At 49.8% G+C, this 19,536-nt stretch overlaps 1 protein-coding gene across 1 annotated transcript in view; it reads right to left on the minus strand.

Moving 5' to 3' along the window:
- The window catches only part of PTPRS (protein tyrosine phosphatase receptor type S), a 134,059-nt gene extending 114,951 nt beyond the window's left edge, over nt 1–19,108 (minus strand). Inside the window, exon 1 of the mRNA XM_077841947.1 lies at nt 19,021–19,108. Coding sequence (XP_077698073.1) covers nt 19,021–19,108 — 88 coding nt within the window. The remainder of the gene's footprint in view (nt 1–19,020) is intronic.
- Nucleotides 19,109–19,536: the final 428 nt, after the last annotated feature.

The following is a 19,536-nucleotide window of genomic DNA, read 5'->3' on the forward strand; positions in this document are numbered from 1 at the left end:
CGAAATCCACAGTTTTAGTGACAGATCCTTTATTTTCTCAGGTCCGCTTCTCGGTGCCTCGCAAATAAAATTAAAATGAGAGCTTTCTGACAGAACAAACGAACAGGGAGTGAATTATATTCCATTTCCCCGTCAATACCTTCTCCCCAACCTAGTCGTCTTATCATCATAAAAAGTCCATTAGCAGTAATTGGGGAAGCAGCGGGATGCGGGGCCGCTATGTGAAACACAAGTAGGCTCGCTCACCAACTGGCCTTTTCTGGGAAGGCAGACAGGATAATTATAGGCTGCAGGCAGAGATTTCCTCTGACTGCCATTGCTTCTTGGCTCCCTTCAGGGAGATGGGACTGGCAGGGTGAGAGAGCGAGCGAGCAGAGACATTTTGTTAGAGGTAACCTCTTTCCCTTGCTATCTACTGGTACTGTTCCAACAAGCCCAGCCCTCCTGGGCCGGTTAATGACTTTGGCTCACGCAGCCGCTGGCCTGTCCTTCCACAGGGAAATGTGTCATTTGAAGAGCTCCCTTCTCTCCCCTGCCCCCCCGCAAGCCTCCGTTCCCCACAGGTTGAACCACAGATGATGATAACAGCAGCGGAAGGGGGCTTTGCCCCATACACAAAGCATGAGAGGAAGGAGGAAAAGACAGGCCAGTCAATAAATGTTTCTTGCCCCACCATGCCATGTGCTAGCCACTGCTGAGTCACCACAGGATCTGGCTACTGTCAGCCATGTCCATCCTCCCTGCTGTGCTGTTCGCCCTGACCCCTTGTAGCAGGACAGGCATTGCACCACGAGTTTACCTAGCACACTTTCGGGGGCTGTAATACATATATTGCAGGGGTGGGCAAACTTTTTAGCCTGAGGCCCAGATCGGGGTGGGAAACTGTATGGAGGGCCGGGTAGGGAAGGCTGTGCCCTCCCAACAGCTTGGCCCCGCTCCCTATCCGACCCCTCCCACTTCCCGCCCCCTGACTGCCCCCCTCAGAACCCCCGACCCATCCAACACCCCCTGTTCCTTGTCCCCTGACCACCGCCTCCCGGGACCCCCACCCCGTATCTAACCCACCCTGCTCCCTGTCCCCCCCAACCCCTATCCACACCCCCACCCCCTGACAGGCCTCCCAGGACCCCACCCCCTATGCAATCCCCCTGTTCCCCCCCCAACCTCTGCCCTATCCAACTGCTCCCTGTCCCCTGATTGCCCCCTTGGACCTCTTGTCCCATATCCGACCCCCCGGCCCTGGCCCCCTTACCATGCCACTCAGAGCAGCATGTTTGGAGCCCCGCCGCCTGGCCGGAGCCAGATGCACTGCCCTGCATGAGCGCGCAGTCCCGCTGCCCATGCGGCGGCGTGGCTGCGGGGGAAGAGGAACAGCGGGGGAGGGGCTGGGGGAGAGCCTCCCCGGCCAGGAGCTCAGGGGCCAGGCAGGACGGTCCCACGGGCTGGATGTGGCCAGCAGGCCATAGTTTGCCCACCTCTGATGTATTGCCACTGGGATAATCTTTGTAAGGCACTCAGACCTGATACTTCAGAAGTGGAAAGATGGGCCCGTGGTTAAAGCACTGTACTGAGGACTCAGGAAAACTGGGTTCAGTTCCTTGTTCTGCCCCAGACTTTGGGTAAGTCTGTGCCTCAGTTTACCCATCTGCAAAATTGGGGACAATAATCTTTCCTTGTTGTCTATTTAGAGAGCAAGCTTTTGGGGAAAGGGGCCATTGTACAGCACCTAGCACAGTGGCTTCAGTCACGGCCAATCTGTACTACTGCCATGAAAATATTTATATTGGTATGGTATAAAAAGGCTTAGACTGGATACATTTATGGGCCTGGAAGGGGTTCAACCTTCCTCTGAACAATCAAGTATCAGGCACCGACAGAGGCAGCGTCCCAGCCTTGGGGAGCTGTTGCTCAGATCCAGTACGGCCATTGGGCCTACAGATTATTATTTAGGTGGCATGGCTGGGCTCACAGGGATACAGTTTTCATAACAACAAACACTCAGCACTCGTATAACTTTATATCTACAGATCTCAGCGGGGTTAACAGGGCAGGGGATGTATCGTTATCCCATGCTACAGCCAGGAAAGATAATGCACAGAGAGGGCACTGGCCCAAGGTCACACAGCAGGTTGGTAAGAAAACCCTGATGCCCTGCTCATGCCAGTGTAAATCCAGTGCAACTCTATTTTATGCTGGTGTAAAACTGGTGTAAGGGGAAAATAGGTCCCACGTCTCCAGATTCCTGATGTGGTCCTCTACTCACCTGGACGACACTGCTTCCCCTTGTCCTCCCTCCCTAACAAAACATGATCCCTTCCAGCAGGTCACCTTACAATCTAAATGGACAATACAGATTGGACCCAAATAAACTGGGCTAGCCAGGGAAAATGGGCTAGTGACAGCATTTTTAATGACATGGATTAATGCTGATGGGACTGTACTTTAAGGCTGACAGGGAGGTGGGGCACTTGACCCACGCTGATAAGAGGGGGAGTTCCAGGCATTGGGGGCAGTGTGGAAGAAAGCACCAATGGTTGAGGAGGAGGAGAAGGGCAGGACAAATATGGAGCAAATGGGGAGAAGCGGTGTCTAGCAGATAGAGCAACAGGAGTCAGATGACCTGGGTTCTAGTCTAGACTAGTCAGGTGACCTTGGCTAAGTCATTTCCCCTTGCTGTGCCGCAGTTTCTCCTCCCACCCTCTGTTTTGTCTATTTTGATTGAGAGCTCTTCAGGGACCAGGACTGTCTCTTCCCTATGCTCATGTACAGCGCCTAGCACACTGGAGTCCCAGCCTCAGTTGGGGCCTCTACATGCTACAGTAAATACGAATAAATAAATAAAGCTACAAGAGCAAAGGAGTTGGCGCTGAAGATGGCGGCTCCCCGGGCAGTTGCCTCGCTCGTGCTCTCCTCACTCTGCTCTTGAGGAGATTTGGAGACAGGCAGCCAGGAAGCACCTTCTGGTGCCCAGTAGTCGAAGTAGCTAAGCAATGCTGTCATGTAAGATGTCAGCCCTGGAGCCAAGTGCCGAAGGCAGCATGGGAGCACATGCTGCCGGAGTGGCATGGCAGCCCAGGGCCCCATGGTGTGCAAGTGCTTTCAATCAGCTGTAACAACATCACATCCGATATTTGTCCACCAGCCCGGTAACAAGGCATAACGAGCCAGAGCAGAGGAACAGCTAGGCACCAAAGGAGCTATCTGGCCACCTAATGATGCCTCTTTGTCCATCACCGTCACAATTACTCTCGTGGGCCGTTTGTAATTGAAACCAACTGGCTTATGGATTTCAGTGGCAGCCTTAAGGCGGGAAGCTCTCCTCCCCCATCCCTGCCCTAGCTTCCTCAAGGGCCAACTTGTTCGAACAGCTTCCACTTAGCCTTGGCTGCCTAGAAAGGTTCAATCTGCCCACAAGCCAGGGAAGGTGCGATCAGAAAGGACCTAGCCCTTTGGTCAGCGTCTGCTGCTCTGTTTGAGTCATTAAAAGAACAGGAATCTACACAAGACACCAGAGTACAAAACCCACCTCCTGTGGGACAAGCCTGAATGCTTAACAAGAGAGGACTCCAGACCCCGCCATAGGGTCCATGCCATCCTAATATAGCCCAGCCAAAGTCCCGAGCACTGGAAAGTGACAGTGTAGTCAGCTTTGCGGTGCTACCAGATTTTCTCGTCCTTCCGCACAGGAAACACAGTGTTGAAAGAATATGACCAGACAGGCCCGTTCTGATTGGTCACTTAATGATAACATGCAAATTTTTGTAAATGTAGAAGCCTGGCTACCTTCCACTCCCCGCCCATCCCATCCCGAAGTGGCTGCATCAGAGTGGTAGGCGAATGATCCCAATTAGATTAGATGGATAAGTGTGTCTGGGGACCCTCTGGGATGAAAGAGACACTGGATAAATGCAAGATTATTTCTTATAACTCTATTCTTTCACTCCTGTAAATAAAGCTATCTGAGCTCCCCTAGGAAAAAGGGTCTCCATTCTCTTATTTCCAATTCCCTCCCACACAGCCATACAGTTCCAACACACCTGCGTGCCTGTTACAACCCCACAAAACTAAGCAGCATTTCTTCGGTTAAAGTCAGGCAAGAAATTTCACCACCACCTCGCTACCCATGGAGAAAGCCAGGGATAAGGCATAGGATCCTGGGTCTGCTCCCAAGTCTGTTGAATCACTGCCGTATCACCTCAGACAAGTCACTCAGGTCAGCATTTTCCATTGATTTTTGAGGTACCTCCATTTTAGATACCCCAACTTTGAGACAACGGATCTGGATGATCTTTAGTCAGCTTCAACCAGAGTTGTGGGAGCAGCTTCGCATGCATGACAATCTGACTTAAGCTGCTTCTGGCTGGGAACACGAAAATGGAAACAGCCAGAGTCAGTCAGTGCTTTAAGAACGTGGGCCTGCGATGGAGCATTCACCGTGGCCACACACGTCAGGGAAGGGTTAATATGGGCCTGAGAGATGAATTAAGCTGGCTGCTCGTGCGCGGAGGCTGGACAGGCCTAACTCGAAGCAAAGCCCAGCTGGGGAAGAGCAGGGCCTGTGGCCAGAGAGGGCTGGGTGAGCCCAGCTGGAAGAGGAGACAGGCTACTCCAGCGGCCTGACTGGAAGCAGGGCCCCTGAGGAGCTGTAGCCTGTCTGAACCCCTGAATGAGGGGAGGAATGTGCCAGCCCCTGGGCTATGAGCTTGATCAAGGCCCAGGAGCCTGTGATTAGACAGGAGGGAAGCCTAGAGCAGCCTGCAACAAGGTGGCTGAATGCTATCGAGCTGTTCAGGCCCAGTGGGGCCAATGTATTGTGTCAAGCTACCAGCTGAGCACAGTCGGGCTCAAGGTTTGGTTTCACTTACATTTGTTTTGGGCTTTGCCCAGAAGAGGCAGGCCTCTGCAAAGTGGTCTGGCCAGAGGGCCAGGACACCCCTATGGCCAGAGCTGGCCAAGAGACAGAGGCAGCTTGGTCAACAGAAGCATTCTTCTGCCAACCTAGCTGCGTCTACACCTGGGATTAGGTTGGCATAGCTACGGCCCTCCAGGGTGGGAATTTTTCACATCCCCGAGAGCTGTAGCTAGGGAAACCTAAAGGTTGAGTGTAGACCAGGCCTATCTCCCACCCACAGTCCTCTGGTGTTCAGACTTTTACTACCTGCTTGTGCACAATGGAGGAAAAGGAAGTATCCAGATAACAGCGCTGGCAGGGAGATGGGAAATAGGAAGTCAGCCTCAGGACAACTACAGGCTAAATGCACCATTGAGCTCCAGTGGTTAAGTTCATGCTAAACGTAAGAGAGGAAAAACTAGAGGGCTTTCTCCTGATCAAGCAACCTAATGTGGAGGAGAAAATCTTCGCCATGCATGTTCAGGCTCACTTTCCTGTCTAGTCACAACACGGAGGAAACTGACGTACTGTCTCTCAATCCAGAGAGAAGCAGCACGAAATTAGCCCAGAACTCCTGTCCTCCCCAGGGTGGAGACTGGGGAAGAGGAGGTTCTCTCATTGCAGGGCAGGTTTCCATAAAAGATCTAAACCTGCCAAGAACCGGAGGCTCTGTGTCCTGGCGGAGGGTTAATAACTCCTCTCCAGAGATCTAATGTAATGGCTAATGTAGTGCCAATCTTTAAAAAAGGGAAGAAGGAGGATCCTGGGAACTACAGGCCAGTCAGCCTCACCTCAGTCCCTGGAAAAATCATGGAGCAGGTCCTCAAAGAATCAATCCTGAAGCACTTACATGAGAGGAAAGTGATCAGGAACAGTCAGCATGGATTCACCAAGGGAAGGTCATGCCTGACTAATCTAATCGCCTTCTATGATGAGATTACTGGTTCTGTGGATGAAGGGAAAGCAGTGGATGTATTGTATCTTGACTTTAGCAAAGCTTTTGACAAAGCTTTTGACACTGTCTCCCACAGTATTCTTGTCAGCAAGTTAAAGAAGTACGGGCTGGATGAATGCACTATAAGGTGGGTTGGCATAGCTACGGCCCTCCAGGGTGAAAGTTGGCTAGATTGTCGGGCTCAACGGGTAGTGATCAATGGCTCCATGTCTAGTTGGCAGCCGGTGTCAAGTGGAGTGCCCCAGGGGTCGGTCCTGGGGCCGGTTTTGTTCAATATCTTCATAAATGATCTGGAGGATGGTGTGGATTGCACTCTCAGCAAATTTGCGGATGATACTAAACTGGGAGGAGTGGTAGATACGCTGGAGGGTAGGGATAGGATACACAGGGACCTAGACAAATTGGAGGATTGGGCCAAAAGAAATCTGATGAGGTTCAATAAGGATAAGTGCAGGGTCCTGCACTTAGGACGGAAGAACCCAATGCACAGCTACAGACTGGGGACCGAATGGCTAGGCAGCAGTTCTGCGGAAAAGGACCTAGGGGTGACAGCAGTGGTGAGTCAGCAGTGTGCCCTTGTTGCCAAGAAGGCCAATGGCATTTTGGGATGCATAAGTAGGGGCACAGCGAGCAGATCGAGGGACGTGATCGTCCCCCTCTATTCGACATTGGTAAGGCCTCATCTGGAGTACTGTGTCCAGTTTTGGGTCCCACACTACAATAAGGATGTGGATAAATTGGAGAGAGTCCAACGAAGGGCAACAAAAATGATTAGGGGTCTGGAACACATGACTTATGAGGAGAGGCTGAGGGAACTGGGATTGTTTAGTTTGTGGAAGAGAAGAATGAGGGGGGATTTGATAGCTGTTTTCAACTACCTGAGAGGTGGTTCCAGAGAGGATGGTTCTAGACTATTCTCAGTGGTGGAAGAAGACAGGACAAGGAGTAATGGTCTCAAGTTGCAGTGGGGGAGGTTTAGGTTGGATATTAGGAAAAACTTTTTCACTAGGAGGGTGGTGAAACACTGGAATGCGTTGCCTAGGGAGGTGGTGGAATCTCCTTCCTTAGAAGTTTTTAAGGTCAGGCTTGACAAAGCCCTGGCTGGGATGATTTAATTGGGGATGGGTCTTGCTTTTGAGCAGGGGGTTGGACTAGATGACCTCCTGAGGTCCCTTCCAACCCTGATATTCTATGATTCTATGATCTGGGGTAAAGTGTGTCTTTCATTCATCTGAAGAAGTGTATACTGGAATTAAAGAGTCATGTATCTGATGCTGTGAGATACGACCATCCTCAGCTCCCACTCAGGTCAATGAAAGTTGAAGGTACCAGACACCTCATAGTTTGGGACTCACTGGCTGGGGGCGAGGGCTGGTCTCAGGGTGCCCTTTAATAGGTGGAACACCGTAAGAACAGGACAATACATGCCTTTAAAAAATTCCAGGAACACCTATCAAAGGCCAGGCTGAGTATTTGGATGTGTCCACACTCTTAACCGAAAGCAAAGACTAATTTGTAAATAAAGTTATAAATTAGAAGGGGTGCGGAGGGGAGACAGTCAAATTAATTTGATTTTCTTGATTAAAAACCGCCAACAACATTTCACAACCCTCCAAACCTCCCCACTTCAGAGGTTGTAAAGGGGGGGGGAGAGGGGGAAACGCTTTCATTAATTATGCAGAAAATGCAAAAACGATCAGCATCTTCTGGACGAGTTTAAAATGAGGAGAAAACCCTTTCAGAATGGGGAGAAATTACTCCCCAAGGCAGCTGAAATTTCTCTTGCAACTTCAAAGGACAATAAATTATTCAAATCGCTCACACCATTCCTCTCTCGTGCTCTCTTCCCCCCTTCTTGATTTTATGCTCCTGAATCAATTAAAGGTTTGGAAGACGTTGGAGAAACTTTCTAGAACAATAAACTAGTTGGTGGCGGAAGGGGGGAAGCTTTTTTGGTTTGGTTTAAATACAACCTTTTCTTTTCCCCTTGGCCCCTGAAAGAAAATGTCAGACCTGGCACCAGCCTCACCCCGCCCATTGAATCTCTGACACTTTTTCATCAACAACAGCAGGATGAGTCTTGCTAAACTCCACTTGGGAAGAGATCAACCCATATTCTCCATCCCAACCATCCAAATAATTCATTGCAGCGTCACCTTTTGCAGGAATACCTGCAACTCTAACAGCACCCCGTAGCACTTTCTCCCAGGAAGAATAAGACGTAGATTAGTTGCGATCTTCGCTCCAGCCCTGGAGCACCCACGGAGTCAGCGCCTACGAGGCCTTGCCCCAAAGAATTTGCAGTCCACACTTACAAGACAAATGTTATGAGGAGAAAAAGCAGCACAGGGAGACTGAATGACTTGCCTGAAGACACACAGCAGATCAGCGGCAGAGCTCCGCACTCCCACCCCAGTGCCCTATCCATCAGCCCACATAGCCTGCCCATGGGGATTGTTCCACCATTCCCTGCAGCACCTCCAGCTGGCAGAGGCGAAGAGTACCGCTCCCACTTCATTACATGCTGGAAGAGTTTAACCAGCACTTAAATTTGTAATGAAAGAGCTGCCATGGCTCCAGCAATTTTTTTTTTTAACTTCATTAACTGACGTGGCAAGCCCAGAGGTGCCAGGCCGATGAACTGCCAAACCTAGAGGTGTCGGGGATCAGCCCTAGCACGAATTAAGCACTAAGTTTAGCAATGCAATCACCCAGCCCAGAATTTGGAGCCAGCACATCAGTCAGTCAGATGATGGATTCTGTGGTTGGTTGGGTTTTTTTAATCTGTGCCTGTGTCCAAATGTGAACAATCCAAAAAGTTCAAGGCAGCGGTCCATGCAAAGAAGATAGGATGGCTTCCTCCAAGGTGGGAACTGGGACACTGTTACCAAGGGATGCACTGATTAGAGTGCAGGGAAGGAGTCTTGCCCAGCGGGTACAGTGAATAAAAATGGCCTGTAAGACAGGAAATCAGAAGTGCAGAGAGCTCTGGTCTGGGCAGATGCATCAGGGAATGCGTTTCCTGCTCCTTTGGCAGGACAAGAGATACCAAATCAGGGCTGGTCTGGTGGCCCTGCGTGATGCCTGGCTTTGGCATCTAGGGTCTGACTCTTGTGCTCTCCCAGCCAGGAAGGGGCAGAGACGTCTTTGCAGATACACAGCAATGACTGCTCCCGTCCATATAGGGTTGGCCCCCAAAGAAGGCCCTATTCAGCCAGAAGGAAAATAAGATTCTCACAACTCCAGCCAACACATGCAGGAGCTTGCTGGGATAAAGGTCCATCAAAAACAAGGTGTAAAGGGACACTAATGGCTTATGGGTGAATGGGATAACATGACATGGGGAAAGAGCCCCAGTTTTTTCATGAGCACATGGCGAAGACGCGGGTCTAGATGCCCAGATACACTCACATAATGTGCTGCATGAAGACTGCAACAGAGACAGTAAGTAACATGCACATCATTTCAATACAACTCACCTGTTGACCCAGACTCTGCAACCCAGCAAATGGCTGTTCCTTTCCCACCCTACCAACAAAAGTCAAAACCTTAGAGCTGGTACATTCAACCTCTGTTCTTTTCAGGGCCTTGGTATAGGATACAGGAAGGCAGCTCCACAGACATGACTTGGCCACAGCTCCACTGTCTCCAAACATCCAAGCCAGCCAATGACAGATGTTCCCCTGAGGGGAGGAGTGGGGCATTTCTCACACAGGCTCTCTCTTGGAAGACTCCAAACCCCAACTGGAACGATCCCCAAAGCAGTGAGAAGGAGCCATCCTGCTCCAGCCAGGTAACAGCCATGCGATAAAGTGCACAGCTTGCATCAAGCGATTCTGGGCCACATCACTCCAAAGCCAGAAGTAGGAAGTGGAGATGTCAGAAGCAATCGGTGTCTTTATAAGGAGGAACTTTCAGACCAGATCCTTGGCTCTGGGAGACAGAGGCTGGAGTCTTCTCAGCAAGTCACAAGAGGCAAGTTAAGGAAATCAGGGCACATAAGTTTTTAAGGGTTCAGTACCCTACAGTCCATCTAAAATTCAAATCCTGAGATACTGACACTTATGCAGCCAAACAGCTGCTTTAGAGGACATGGTCTTCAGAGTCAAGTTTCATAAGGCTAGGTCAGCCCTTGCATGGGGAACCACTAGAAAAACACAGGGTGAGGCAATAAATGGTACAAGTGACTCAGTGGTGGAGTTGAGGGTGCTTTCCTCTGAGTCAGTATGGATTCCAAAGCAGCACTAGGGGGTGCTGTGCTGCTGGGAGCAGTGTTGATGACTAAGTAGGGGTCATCCCACCCACCTCCCCAAATCTGTGCTGTACATAAAGCCCCAGAACCGGACTAGGAGATGCTGTTTTAAGAACAAGCGGAGCAGTTGGTCATTACAAAAATCCACTGCACTTTTTCCATATATTCCTGCCAGGGTCCTGGTCAAGCTGCAATTTAAATCATTCCATTCCTCGTGCCTAAAAAAAAAGGGCCAAGAAGTTTGATTTATGTTAAATGTCAAATAGACTATTAGGACGGGAGGAGCTTGGTAGGATTTGTCGATGTTTTTATCATGCCTGTGCCTAGATCACTGGCCGGATGCACTTAAAATAAATAAAATATTCCCTTGGTAGTTTCAATGAGGTAAGTGATTCTTCTGAGCACAATCGTTGGGATTCAGCTCAGAAGCGGCTGTAATTTTAACGGCAGATAAATAAATCCCTATGTATAAGTCTGCAGAGTCAACACTCTAGTTTGTACAGCCCCTCAGGAGCCTGTTGGATGAAAGGCGAAAGCAGCAGCATGGGACCATCTCGTCTACTGAGTGGGCTTTTTCCGAAGCACCCACATGATTCAGGAGCGCAAAAGAAACCCAGGGATCCTAACTCTCAGATGCCCGCACCTTCCCTCCAGCCATCATTTTCTCACCATTGTCAATCCCACACTGGAGAGCTGGATTATTCCTAGTGATCCAACTATATCCAAAAGCAAGAATCTATGGTAGGAGGCCAGCTGTTCCAATGATGGACACCTCGCTCCTGCAGAAACCCAAAGGAGGGTGTCTAACGCCCCCTGGCTGCGGAAATCCCAATGCACCTTAGTCTGGCAGCTGCCTGGGTGCAGGTGATGATCTTTCCCCACCGCAGAGGCTTTCCAAAGGTTATTTATTTCTTCTCTTGTTCTGATTGAAAAGTTGGCATTTTCTATTTGATTTAAATAATAATAAATAATAATAATAATAATAATAATAGAAAAACCAAGTGACATCACTCGATCCATACAGACAAGGTTTAATTTAATCAGGCACTGAAGCATGGTGACACACAGGCTTAATTCGGCATCCTTGAGTGGTCCGCAGCCCTTGACAACGGCAGACTGAAGAGCAGCTGAGAGACAGGACAGGGAGGGGTCTCAGAAGGAACAAGGGTGAGCAAGTTGTCTCCCACCTATGGAGGAGCATGGCAGACGGTAAACTAAGCAGGTGCGTGAGGGGAGCACAGCTCCCCGCTTAGCTGCGCTAGAAGCAGATGGGAGCTCTCCTCCTCTCCTTGGCTTGCGTAAGCAGCACTCCCTCCCACACAGGCCCCACAGCCTTGGTCAGTGCAATCAGGGCTCCTCTTCCTCTCTCAATCCACTTGAGACAGTGCTGGCAGAGGGCATGAGGAGCAGCTGCAGACAGACGCTCCCCACCAGTTAGCAATCCAACCACTATCATCCCCCAAGCATTCTCCCTGCTGGGCGTCCCTCTCGCAAGATCAGCTGCTCCCTAAACACACACCAGGGAGAGATGCAGGCAATAGTTCTCCAGTTCAGCCTCTTGATTTCTGCAGGAGGATCCCCCATGCAGTACTTTACGCTCGCAGGACACAAATGCATCCAGGAGCCCTTTTGGGGCTGACGTAAATTCCATCACATCACAGTGTCAGTGCGCCATCATGAGTTGCTCCCAGTGTGCGTGTATTTGAAGACAGGACAGCAGTCTCCCAATACATCCTCTGCTCTCTGAGAAAGATCCATGTAGAGCGGGGGCCATCTTAAAAGATCCATAGAGGCCCACGATGGAGAGCAGCACCTCCTTTCTGGTTTCACTACAGCTGCCATCTTGGCCAACCCCAAGGATTGAACCAAAGACCTCCAGAGCTAAAAGCACAAACTGCTACAGCTTAAACCAAAAGAGCCAGGTTACGGTTGCAACTCCAGAACCGATTCACATCCTCGTGGACTGGGCACAAAAGGAGATATATGGACACACACTGACCAGTGGGTTACACTGACATGGTGTGTCAAGGTTCCTTCCCCACTCTGAACTCTAGGGTACAGATGTGGGGACCTGCATGAAAAAACCCCTAAGCTTATTTTTACCAGCTTAGGTTAAAACTTCCCCAAGGTACAAACTATTTTACCTTTTGCCCCTGGACTTTATTGCTGCCACCACCAAGCGTGTAAAAAATATATAACAGGGAAAGAGCCCGCTTGGAAACATCTTTCCCCCACAAAATCCTCCCAAACCCTACTCCCCTTTCCTGGGGAAGGCTTGATAAAAATCCTCACCAATTTGCATAGGTGAACACAGACCCAAACCCTTGGATCTTAAGAACAATGAAAAAGCAATCAGGTTCTTAAAAGAAGAATTTTAATTGAAGAAAAAGTAAAACAATCACCTCTGTAAAATCGGGATGGTAAATAACTTACAGGGTAATAAGATTCAAAACATAGAGAATCCCTCTAGGCAAAACCTTTAGTTACAAAAAGACACAAAAACAGGAATATACATTCCATTCAGCACAACTTATTTTATCAGCCATTTAAACAAAACAGAATCTAATGCATATTTAACTAGATTGCTTATTAACCCTTTACAGGAGTTCCGACCTGCATTCCTGCTCTGGTCCCGGCAAAAGCAACACACAGACAGAGAGAACCTTTGTTTCTCCCCCCTCCAGCTTTGAAAGTATCTTGTCTCCTCATTGGTCATTTCGGTCAGGTGCCAGCGAGGTCATCCTAGCTTCTTAACCCTTTACAGGTGAAAGGGTTTTTCCTCTGGCCAGGAGGGATTTAAAGGTGTTTACCCTTCCCTTTATATTTATAACACGGTGTGTACAGAGTCTAGCTGTAACAATGATCTAGACAGGCATATTCCCCACCCACCCACCACCACATCATCTCCTAGGGTACGTCAACACATAAGACAGGGTCCCACAGCAGTGAGTCTCAGAGCTCAGACTCTGCTATGGGCACCGATAATAGCTGTGTAGATGTTTGGGCTCGGGCTCAACCGTGGGCTCTGAAGACTCAGGAAGAGGGGAGTTCCATCTTGAGCCCAAATAACTACACAGCTGTTTTTAGCACCATAGCATGAGTCCTGTGAGCCTGATGCTGTAAACTCAGACTGGCTGCCAGAGCAGCCGGCTTCCCATGTAGACATACTAGATGTATCTAGACTAGACTCCTGGGTGTGCAAGACGTACTCCCTGTAAAAGAGTGCCCTTATCACAGATGTGCCCCTAAGGGCTGGGATTGGCATAGCAGCTTGTTCACTGCCTAGCACCCTTGCCAACAGCTGCTCCAGCCGTGCAGAGCTCTCTCTCTCTCTCTCTCTCTCTCTTCTTGTGATGTGGCCTTCCAAACGGGTCCCTTTAAATTCTCGCCCTTTCTGGTGTATCAAAAGGCCCACCAATTAACAGACCAGTAAAGTCTTCAGCCCCAACTCCAGGCCCCACTGTTCTCACCCCTCCCCTCAAGGCTCTCTGCCATCCCTGTCCCCTTTCTGGACTCATGCCACCTGGCCAGTGGCTGGCAGGAGAACCCAAGTTCTTCCCCTACACCAAGTTCTGGCCCAGGGATCCTATAACCAGCAACCAAGATCTGCTCAGTTCATCTCCTTGCTGCTGTTTCACTGGGCTTCTCTTCCTACCCAGCCTCTCTTAGGCCTCTCTAAGGTTAGCCTTCGGCTGGGGCTAGGATTTGTAGGGCTCTCCTCTAGAACCTCCCAATCAATTCCTGCATATATGTGCAAACTTCAATACCCTTCTGCCCTCCTGGGGATCCTTGCACTCTCTAATCCCAGAGACTGACTGCAGAGTCCCTGACTCTAGCCCGGCCACAACCCACTGCAGACTTCCTCTCTTCATAGTATCCCTCAGCTAGGATTCATCACTAAGTGGGGGCTGGGGCCCTAAGCGGGGGCAAGGTGCCTTCACGGAGCTCTCTAGCGCTAGTTAACTCTTTTCATGCTGGCATGGGGCACATACCCAACTACAGTCCCCGCCTTAAACAGCAAGCCAGCCATGCGGCTGCCTACAACCAGCCTCCACAACAGCATTACATCAGGGCAGCAGCGCAGTTTGAAAGTGCCGGAGAACGGTGAGCCCATTGAGAGTTACGGCATTCTGCAAATCAAGGACAGAGCAAGCGCAACTGAAGGAAAGACGCCCAGGTAATGAATCAGAAAATGGGCTTTATCCTTTTGTTTTGTCAATTACAATTGAGCTGTAATTATTTGCAGTAATACTTGGGAGAATGCTAGGAATTGTTCTAGAACATGTGAAAAGAAGGAAACATCAGTAATAAGTCATGCTCACTACAACACCTGCTATTAAATCTTTGCTAGGGTGGGGAACAGAGGCTACCAGCTCTCTGTGCAGGGCTGAACGAAGTACCAATTAGCAAGGTTCTACCGTAAAATGCAAAGGTTTAATCAATGAGCGAAATGCACTTTAAGAGCAAACATGCTAATTTTGCTCATAAGAATAAAACATTTCTACTTGGTAAGTGGCCTGATCTGTGATTGAGAAGCACTTAAAAATGCATACAGCTCCTTCAGGTCAGAGATGGGGATAGGAGGCCAAATCTATATGGCCTATCACATACTACTGCATCAAATGGATTTGTACGTCATAAAGAAGGGGCCAGGAAAGATCCTGTGGCTTCTTTAGTATGCCATCCCCGGAGACAAACCTTATTCTGTATATTCACATGCGCAAGTAAGAGGCTCCAAGGTTCTAGAGGCAGAGGCTCCAAGGTCTGTACTGGGAATCAAGGAATCTGGTGCCCCACTGATCTCGGGCAAGTCATTTCCTGGTTCCATGCCTATTTCCCTTGTTGAGTTAGATTGAAAGGTCTTTGGGGCAGGTACTGTCTCTCACTGTGTGTGTGGACATATGTACAGTGCCTAGCACAATGGGATCTCTGGGAAGGCCTCTAGGTGCAACTGTAGTACAAGCATTAGGCAGCAGGTTTAAAACACCCAAAAAGGAAGCACTTCTTCACACTACAGACAGTCAACCTGTAGAACTCCTTGCCAGGGGATGTTGTGACGGCCAAAACTATAACTAGATTCAAAAATGAATGAGAATTTCATTGATAGGTCTATCAAAGGCTATTAGCCAGGATGGGTAGAGATGCAACCCCATGCTCTGGGTGTCCCTAAACCTTTGACTGCCAGAAGCTGGCACTGGACGACAGGGGATGGATCACTTGATGATTGCCCTGTTCTGTTCATCGCTTTTGAAGCATCTTGCCCTGGCCACTATAGGCAGACAGGATACTGGGTTAGATGGACCACAGGTCTGACCCAGTATGGCCGTTCTTATGTTAAGCATTATTATTGCTGAGGGTTGTTTGAACAAACAATGATAGCACTTACCATATAAGGAACTTAAAACAAAAACAAAACAAAAGAACTCCACAAAACCAAAGTTAACCATTTCAAATTCTGTGCCTGTCCCCAACTATGCAGGGGAAAGGCTGAAAGGAAAAAACCAAACAAACAGATAAAATGTATTTCTTTGTCCCCTTTCACTTATACTTACCTTAAAGGTGTCTAGTAAGAGCAGTAGGTTAAAAATAAAGTATGATACCACGGCTGTCCTTTCCATACTGCGTTTTCGTCAAAAGTCTCAGACAATGATTTAAATCTGCCAACACACCTGCGAAACAGGGGGAAGTGTTTGAAGAGCCTTTTTATAGGGGGTAAACTGAGGCACAGAAGAAGCAGTGGTTTGCCCAGAGTCGCATAGAAAGATGACTAAGGTGGGAGTAGATCGCAGGAGTCCTGGCTCTCAGCTCTATGCTTTTGCTACAAGCCCACCCTCTGGAGCTGGGAAGAAGCCACCACTCAGGAGCAAGAAGTTTGTAATCTCTGAGCTGGGACGCCTAACAGGCAAGGGACGAAACCACTACCTGGTTGACACAGCCTTGGTGGCTGAAAAGCCGTGGTGTCCCATGGGGAATGAGGACAGGAAAACAGGTCAGTGCTGTGGTGAGCACCAGCCAAATGGAAGCCGGCCAAGGGATTACGCGAGAGAACCCAAGGCCACACAACGGGAGACGATATTGTCAGAACAATGGCAGCTCCTCACGCTGCCTCAACGGTTGTGACAGGCAAAGCTGTTTGCTGTGGATACATCTCCCCGGCAAGTGGCACAGACTGGCTCCAGCACTACAGACCGGGCTGGTGGAGGCTGGGGCATCCCAGGTGGCCCCCAGCCATCTTTTCCAAATCAACAGCTCTTGGAGTGCATGAGGTGGGGGGGGGGGGTCACAGATGTTAAGACCTGAAGGATCTGGTCTGATCTCCACATCACAGGCCACCAGCACCACCCAAACCCAGTGACCAAAATCAAAGCCCAGTACTCCAGCCCACAGGAGACTTGACTAGCATGTGCTGCAGGTGGAGAACAGGAGGGACCGAGGTGCACCAGTGCCCAAACCAACTCATTATCACTGTTCATTTATTCACAGGTACAGCCCAACGAGGTCTCCAGCAGCATCAGACCCCTAGGAATAGATTGGGAGAGAATCCCTTGCAGCCACAGCCACACACACACAGCCCTGTCTGTCAGACCACAAGCTACCCTGAAATACAGAGGAAGAGAAACCGTGACATTTCAATGCCCTTCGGCCAAGGGGACACAATTCTGCAGGATAGGGACAAAGAGAAATTCTGCTCCCCATCCTCTTAGCATCCCCATCCCCTGAGTCGAGGGAGAACCCTGCAGGATAGAAGGGAAACCCTGCCCACCTACTCCCAGCACAGGATAGGAGCCGGCCGGACAGAGTGGGAGGAACCCCCTAATCATCTCCCACTCACTCATCTGCCCATGACAAACAGCAGCCTGCAGGTCAGGGCAAAACAGGCTGGGTCTTTTTAGGTCTTGTACTGGAGATGTGCGAAGGGCCGGGAGGTAAATCTGCACACAGGGACCAAATAAACCCAGAGAAAGCAAGATATAACACATACACACACAGCTTTATTGTCAGGGACGTGAGGGGGCCATACACACATGCACGCACACACACAGCTTTTATTGTCTGGGGCCGGAGAATACTGCAGAGTTACCGTGAAGAAAAGCCATGCAGCTTCCTGGCAGCCAGCAACAAGGTGTTTAGTGATGCCAGTCACCGGCACAGCTTGGGCCATGCAACAGGTACCGTCAGCCACAATCTGTCTTTCCCAAACAGCTGCACTTCCTAAAGCACAGCCTGGTTTCTCTCAAACACAGCAAAGATACTGAGCAGTTGTGTAGCAGCCTTGGGGGATCTCAAACCACTTCACAAATGTCCCGTAACTAAGCCCCACCCCACTGGAGTTAGGTACATAGATTCCCCCTCCCATGATATAGACAGGGAAAACCAAGACTGCAAGGAGGTTAAGGTTTATGGGCCTGCTATTCAGAAGTGCTGGGCCCCCAAAGCTCCAACAGGCATCAATAGGGATTGTGAGCGCTCCATTCAGATGCACACATCTTTAAAAAAAAAAAAAAATTATGGGGCCCAATTCTCCTAGCTGCTCGGGACATACACAAGTCAGGGCTGTGTGCAGGCCAAGATGCATACACATGCAAACCCTTGGGCACAAACATACACTGGGTTTTTCTGCATGCAAAACTGTACACACGCTTCATAACAGGGGCCCAAGTGACTCGTGCAGGGTCACACCATGAATCGGTGGCAACAACAGAACCCAGGAGTCCTGCCTCCACGTTCTCAGCCCTGTTTTAGCCACTAGACCACACTGCCACCATTATGACAATACACACGCATGTACATAGAACGGTACATTAGAAATGCTGAGATTCATATCAGGAAAATGAGCCAGCTCTGAACCTCTTGGAGATCAATTCCCTTCCCTCTCTTAGTAAATGAGGAAGTACCATATCTTCCCATACACGTACAATCCTCCCAAACACATGCGCTAAACGGAACTTGTACAAAAATGAGTGCTATGCTAGGGAATGGCAAACACCTGCCCCATCTTCTGCAGAGAAGACAGAGTGCTATCAAACAAAACCAAAAAAATCCCAGCGACAAAGGGTTTCCTTCCCCATTTAATCCCCGAACACATCCTCTTAATAAACCCCGATAACAAAGCGATTACGTGCAAAGCTGTCGAGAGCTGTGCTGACCAGAACGGCTCTTTCGCAAGCTTCGAGAAGCTTTGCTGGGGAGAAGAAAGTCATAATTCAATCAGCCGATTCTGCTGATCCCCGAGCGATCGGCCTTCGTGCTGAAGGAACATTACATTCAAGTCGCTGAGGTTTTTACAGCAGTACTTGCAAGGCAGAGAAGATATAAACAGTGTTAAACTGGGACTGGTTGGCTCACAAGACGGGGAACAGACAACTCGTGCTTCAGCTGCTGGTTTGAATCCAACTCTGGTGAGCAGCAGGCCAAGGGTGGTTAGTGTCCGAAAGATGGGAAGGGGAGAACTGGACAGGACCATGTGAAATGAGTTTGCCGGGTCTCAGTCCCATTCCCAACAAGCAAGGGGTGACATCAGTAAAAGTCCCACAGCGCTAGACATCCCCATGCCAATTTGGCAGTCTCTGCGGAGACCAAAATGGGCAACAGACTGTGCTGCCCCTCCCACTTCTCCATACAAGATCCCTTGAAGGCAGTGTTGGGAACAATAGCTGGGGAGCACATGGTAAGCTTGAGATGCCTGGGTTGGAGATACGCAGAGGCCTTCGAAGCACCAAACCCTTCCCCTGCACCAAATTCACACTCAACATTTATTAAGGGGTTGGGGAGGGGATGTGCTAACTGGCCCTTTAAAAAGAGACCCTCCATCAGGCCAGTATCTCTTCTCCAAGGACTGAGCTGCTATTCCTCCGCAAAGGGACGCGAGTGGCGGAGATGCCAGGTAAAAGCCAAGAAGCTAAGGGGTGGGAGGTCACTTACTTTCAGACACGCAGCCAGTCAGAAGCAAGGAGAGGAGGTTCACGAGCGGGACCAGCGAAGACATTCCCGGGCTGTAAAGGATCCTCATTCTTGGCAATGACCTCCCAACCCAGCCAGGAAGGCCCCAGTTCAGCGAAACTCACAGAGCCTCCAAAGGGACGTCAGCACCTGCAGGGAGACAAAAGGAACCGGGAGACAGTCAGACAAGAGCGTGGGGGGCAGCTGTTATCCAAGGGGGAGAGGGAACTGAAAGCTCATCAGAGCAGGGGGGGAGCTGTACACAGGAAGACAACAGTCCCATGTGGAAACATCAGAGGACTAAAATGGCCCTGAAGCTGACTCCATCATCAAGCTGGCCTGCCCCAGGTTTATGGCTTTGGCAGATAACGACAAGCCACTTGCACACTCAAAAGGGATCACGCCAGGGAAGAGAAGAATGGGCAGGAGACCTCGGCAGAGCCTGTGTTTACAGTTTAACCCTCACCACCATGCACTCCCTCCCCCAATCCCTCTCCC

The sequence above is a fragment of the Eretmochelys imbricata genome, chromosome 25, assembly GCF_965152235.1.
Source record: "Eretmochelys imbricata isolate rEreImb1 chromosome 25, rEreImb1.hap1, whole genome shotgun sequence".
In the NCBI taxonomy this organism is placed as follows: Eukaryota; Metazoa; Chordata; order Testudines; family Cheloniidae; genus Eretmochelys; species Eretmochelys imbricata.